The sequence below is a fragment of the Hibiscus syriacus genome, unplaced genomic scaffold (genome assembly GCF_006381635.1).
Source record: "Hibiscus syriacus cultivar Baekdansim isolate YM2019G1 unplaced genomic scaffold, ASM638163v2 tig00006666_pilon, whole genome shotgun sequence".
In the NCBI taxonomy this organism is placed as follows: Eukaryota; Viridiplantae; Streptophyta; class Magnoliopsida; order Malvales; family Malvaceae; genus Hibiscus; species Hibiscus syriacus.
In genome coordinates this window covers 403,445-409,799 of record NW_024062106.1, presented here as the reverse complement: position 1 = coordinate 409,799, position 6,355 = coordinate 403,445, and the positions used below count along the sequence as shown (strand labels likewise).

Here is a 6,355-nt window from a genome sequence, read left to right as displayed (position 1 = left end):
TTACTAAAAGAAGTTTGTAGGGATATGTTGTTTTCCACTTCTGGTGTTAAGAAAACTTCTGGATACTAATGAACATATTATTTATAAACCGTGCCCAAAACCCAATCAATAATCAATATATCTTTCTTGAACACATAAAAGAACACAAAAATCCATAGAAATGATATCTATATGCAAGATATGTTGTGTTGTGTATGTAGAACTTATTTGTTTTATGTTAGGTGGATATATAGCATATAATTAGGGTTTCAAGTATCAATTTTTCAACGCACAAACCAGCTGAATTATATTATACATTTAATATGCAATAATTAAGGTGGATGAGAGGCAGCTATTTTATATATCAATGCTATAAATCTTGAGGAAGCTTAAGCTGAATGGTTAATTGGAATTAAAGCAAAGGAATATAGACATTAAAAAGCTCCATCATTATACTATGTATATTTATATAGGTCTAGTTGTTTCGTAAATTAAGAAGTGAAGGGCGGGATTAACATTCAACATTCTTGACGAAAAATCAAAGACGATTGAATTGATTATGATTGATTGTGTTGGCATTGTTATTGAAAAGAAAGAACATTCTACATTTGAAGTTCATTTATTTATCGAGTTTGGTTGTGTGGTTTATAATTTACACAAAAATAGAATTGAAGCTTAATATAACTATCTCGACGTATACTTCATGCCAAACTCGTATAATTAAAAATTACTTCATTTTCTCTCAATTGAATGAGAGAGAGAAATCTGGAAAATGATCATTTATCAAACAAAAGTTTTTGAAACCCAAGAACCAGAAAAGCAAAAGCTACCAAAAGAATCACTCAGTTAACACGAAATGGCTCCAGACTGTATGTAAAATAGATCCATGTATATGGGAATAGAAATTACCAACATAACTATACAAACTATATATATATATATCATGACACAGATTTTGCAAGTTTCTTCAATTCATAATATTCATCACTTTCTGGGTAGAAACTATTTCAGCTGGCTATACAAAAACTATTTCACCTTTTTAAAATTATGTTCTTCGGATTTATTATATAAGTTGATGTATATATAATATAGCTCAGAGAGAGTAGAAATCGGCGATTTTTTTCATCACCTGTACCTGGGTGGTAAGACACTTTATGTAATGTGCTGTCTCATCCAACAAGTTGCATAAATCCATGGCTTCACCACCTGGAACAATCTCTCTCAGTTCGTCTTCTTCGACACAAAAGCCAACCCCATCTTCCCCTGTTGTTGCTGTTGTCGTGGTATTCTCGTTTTGTTTCTCGTGTCTTGTTTTTTTCATGATGGCTTGTTGGGACTTGATGATAGTACTAGTCTTCACTGATCTTCTGCCACAAGATCGGGTCCGAAGCTTCCAAAGCATTGCCCTACTCCAAGTTCTCCTCGACCTAACCGAGTAAGCCATGGACTTGTCGGCAGCAGCCTTGATCCTTTGGTACCGTTGAAACATCTCCGTGGGAGAAGACGAGGAGATCGGTTTATGAGCGTGGATTTTAGACAGGGCCCTGAGAAACCTTGTGGTGAACCTGGATTTTAGGGAACCAGGCTTCGTATGGTCAGGGTTATACATGGTTTAATAGATGAAAAGTTGATTAAAAATTAGGGTTTTGGTTTTTAGGGTAGCTGGATATGGAGATGAAGCAATGGTTTGGTCTATTTTGGAGGGATCAAAGGTACAAATGGTGAAAATGAGCTCAGACCAGAAGTGATGGAGAAGACAAAAGCTGAGTAACTCTCTGACACGGTATCTAAATAGACCAACCAGACATGACTTGTTTAGGGGAATTTTCAAGAGCAAAAACATGTGACCAGAATTATGTAAAGCAATGGAAAGAGAAGGGATTGGAAATGGGAGGTGTAAAGAGGAAGGAGACTTGGAGAATCAACCCTTGATTTGGATATATACCACATTATTACTACTCTCATTCTTCTAAGGCTTAAACAAAAAAAAAAGTACTCATACTATTTCATGTTTTTGCTTTTAAGTACTTAAAATATTTTTTGATCAAACTAAGTACTTAAACTATTATATTTAGTTATTTTAAGACTTATCATTTTCTCAATTGAAAACTATTTTTAAATCTATAAGATATTGATACGTCATATATAATTAGGTATTTTTTTACCAGAAACGTATCAATATCTTATTGATCGAAAAATATTTTTTAAATTAGAAAATGATAGGACTTAAACTAATTAAATATAATAGGTTAAGAATTTAGTTTGACCTAAAAATATTTTAAATACTTAAAGCAAAAAAAATACATAATTTGAATATTTATTTTTACTTTAAGCCTTCTTCTTACTGGTTTTTATCAAATTCATTATATCTTACAACAAACATAATGCTATAAGTTAATTTTTTTTTTTTAAAATGCATTACATCTTAAAAGAATTTGGAATCTAAATATAATCTTAAGCTTTTTTTTAATTATTATAATTTAAATTTAGATATATTTTTTGAATTAATCATTGATATACAATATATTGATATACTAATCTAGATCAGGTTTTGTAGAGGCCTACTATGGGGGCGAATCTCCCACCCTAGTTTTCTCCATAAGCAAAAGCCAGAATTAAAACTCCTTATATTGATTAAGGAATCTAGTACCTTATCCAACTAGATCAATTAGTTGTTTGTTAGTTTAGATGTATTTTAATTATTGATATGATAAAATATTATATTATAATTTTGGTTTAAAAATTTATATTTTTTATTAAATGAATATTATTTATGACAAAATATTTTAGAATAGTGTGAATTACAATTAGAATTGAATTAAAGGCGTTTGCTTTCGTTTTCAGATTGGGGTTATAGAGGAGAGAAAAGTGAGTTTTGTGGGGCTGAAATGTCCAACCACCATATGAGCGCACATGGTTCCATTTTCCCACTTGGACAGTGGGACCTGTCTTTTTTTCTCACTTTCTTCATCTATATATTCATTAAAGTTGATTAATGTTAATAGTTAAATTTAACAGTTTTTTTTAAATTATTTAGGGAGATTGTTAAATGATATTTTTAAAATTATATTATTTTTTAGTATTCTTTAAATTTATTTTAGAATTTTAATAATACTTTTAAAATTTTTAAAAAATATATAATGTTATATGTGATAGTAATATCTCAGAAAAATATTAAGATTTAGATGTTAATATTTTTTTATATTTTTTTAATTGAACGTGAATTAAGTGACCTCAATAGTTTAAGGATTGTTGTTAAATCTTGATTTCCCGGGTTCGAGCATCGTGTATGCAGAGATATATAATTTATTGACAAATAATTGAGAGTCTTTGAACATACATGTACTATCTTGTACCCACCTCAAACTAATGATTAAAGTTGATCAAAATACTTAATTAGTTTAATTTTTGAATTTGAGGATATGGTTCATTGATTTTTCAATTCACCCTTATAAACCTAGTATTTATTACAATTTTTTTCCATTATTGTTATTTCTTAGGTTAGTTCTCTGAAAGAAAAGATCAAAATTTTCACGTTAGTATTTTACATTCTTCACCTTAAAGTTAAGTTTTAAATTAGTTCATATTTGAATTCGTTTAACCACAGTAATTATAACTTGGAATGCCTTGTTTTTACTTTATGAAGGTGGTGGTCACCGGTGATGGCGGCAGCAGACCCAAATCACATACGCAAAAAGACAATCATAATCATAATCAGTTTGTTCACTACAATGCCCGATGATGGATTGAACGAAATGATAACTCAAATTTGTCGCGATTAATCAACTACAATCCAAATTTCAACCAACCATAAAGTTGTTTGACCATTCAACCAAAAGAAAAAAAAAATTAAGTGAAAAGAAGCCATTGTTTCTGCTGATCATGGGAGAAACGTATACAAATATACCATGGAAGAAGAAGAAGAAGAAGAAGAAGGGCAACTTTGCCGACCATTGTAGCGAGATTAAAGTTGTGACTTAATACATCTGAAATCTTAGTTTCATTAAATAAGAGAGATGTTAGGTTTTTCTGATCACAAAGTCATCCGTATATATTTATATGTGTGTGGTTTTGGGTGGACCGCATGCATGTATGTTTGGGGAAAGTGACAATTTGCTAGCATTGTTTCGGTTCATGACAACTTGGAACTGAGTGTAAACTTCCGGTTTAACTCCATCAACTTCCTTTTGTGTGTTTTGCTTTTATTATCATCATTTGTCTTCCTTTTCTAATTTCATGTGTATCGTTAACCTTACTGCACCACAATTAAAGGTGTGTACGTGTAGAGTGACAGATAACTCCGCTTCACCAGCCGCCACTTATGCCTTTGGTTTCACCGATGACGCGGAGGCGGCGGACCAGTGGCCTGTAGTTGGGTGTTCTCTATTTTTAGGGTTTGGTTCACTTCCCCATCTAGAAGGTTGGTCTCACTAGGTACTGGTATCCAGGTATGGACCGACGGGGCGGGTGAGGACGGTCACTGTTATGTATGGCTCATAAAAAGTCTCGTTGTGGGGTTACGAATTATGTGGGTTGGGGGTGTGGGGGCGCAGCCCCCGTGGTACGATACAGGGTTGATTTTGTAATTATGTACCAGGGTTTTCTATTATAAATAGAGATGTAACCTAGACCTAAAATATCATTGAATAAAAACTTCTAGCGCCGCCTAGGCACCGAGGACGTAAGCACATTGCCGAACCTCGTAAAATTCTCGTGTTCTTTCGTTTTCTTTACCCGTTTTCGTCAACAATTGGTATCAGATGTCAGGAGCAAAATTCGAAGTCGCGAAATTCGATGGTCATGGTAACTTCGGATTATGGCAAACGAGGGTGAAGGATCTATTGGCGCAGCAAGGGATCTTGAAGGCTTTGCGACCTACAAAGCCGGCGTCGATGGATGAGGAAGATTGGGAAGAATTGCAGCAGCGAGCGGCAGGAACCATACGATTATGCTTGGCGGACGAGGTCATGTATCACGTCATGCATCTATCGTCTCCAGACGAAATTTGGAGGAAGTTGGAAAGTCAGTTTATGTCCAAATCCTTAACGACAAAACTGTATCTGAAGCAGCGGCTGTATGGGCTGAAGATGCAGGACGATCACGATTTGGCGCAACACGTGAATGTCTTCAATCAAATCGTTTCTGATCTGGCTCGGCTTGATGTGAAAATTGAGGATGAAGACAGAGCGATGATTCTGTTGTGTTCGTTGCCTTCCTCTTACGAACACATGGTGACTACTCTTACATATGGGAAAGAGACTATCAACGTTGAGGAGATTACTGCAGCCTTGTTGGCTCACAACCAGCGGAAGCAGAATGCAGGGGAAAGCTCTCAAGCCGATAGCTATATGTCAAGGGTAATCGAGATCGTGGACGGAAGCCAGAGAAGGCAGGGTCCGGGAAGCGGAATTCCAGATCCAAATCCAGGGATAAGAAGACGATTCACTGTTACAAGTGCAAGGAGGCGGGACATATGAAGCGAGACTGTCCGAAGTTGAAAAAGCAGACGGATGAGAAGCGTGATGGCTCATCCAAGTCTGTGAACGTGGTCGAGGATGATACTTCTGATTGCAGTAAGGGTGATATGCTTTCTATTTCAACGACACAATTGACGGATGCTTGGATTCTTGATTCTGGATGTTCTTATCACATCACGCCAAATAGGGAATGGTTTTCGACATACAGGCCGGTTAATTCTGGTTCGGTTTATTTGGGTGATGATCGATGTTGCAATATTGTTGGTATTGGTGATGTCAGAATTAAGATGCACGATGGCTCCGTTCGGACGTTGAGTGGTGTTCGACATATCCCAGACTTGAAGAAGAATTTGATTTCCTTGGGCACTTTGCACAAGAATGGTTTTATCCCTAAGGCTGACGATGATAGGGAAACCATTCGGATTGTTAAAGGAGCATTGACTGTGATGAAAGGCAAGATGACTGCAGGGAATATCTACAGATTGTTAGGAGTACCGTTGCAGGTGGAGTTCACTCTGTTGAGTCCTGTGATGATACGACAAAATTGTGGCATATGCGCCTTGCTCATCTTAGTGAACGTGGTATGGCAGAATTACACAAGAGAAACTTGTTGCATGGTGTCAAAAGCTGTAAGCTCGATTTTTGCAAGTATTGTGTTCTTGGTAAACAGACTAAAGTCCGTTTCAAGACTGCGAAGCACACAACTCAAGGGATTCTTGATTATGTGCATTCTGATGTATGGGGCCCTTCCACGACATCGTCTTTGGGTGGATCTAGGTACTATGTTACTTTTATTGATGATTTTTCACGGAAAGTTTGGGTGTATTTTTTGAAACATAAATCTGAAGTTTTTGAGAAGTTCAAGCTGTGGAAAGCTGAGGTAGAAAACCAAACAGGAC

The 6,355-nt window shown here is 35.5% G+C and overlaps 1 protein-coding gene across 1 annotated transcript; it reads right to left on the bottom strand.

Annotated features, from left to right (window-relative positions):
- Positions 1-884: 884 nt before the first annotated feature.
- On the bottom strand, positions 885-1,835 carry LOC120200962 (transcription factor IBH1-like). Its single transcript, XM_039201668.1, has one exon. The coding sequence runs from the start codon at positions 1,586-1,588 to the stop codon at positions 1,073-1,075; it is 516 nt and encodes a 171-aa protein (XP_039057599.1). The 5' UTR covers positions 1,589-1,835; the 3' UTR covers positions 885-1,072.
- Positions 1,836-6,355: the final 4,520 nt, after the last annotated feature.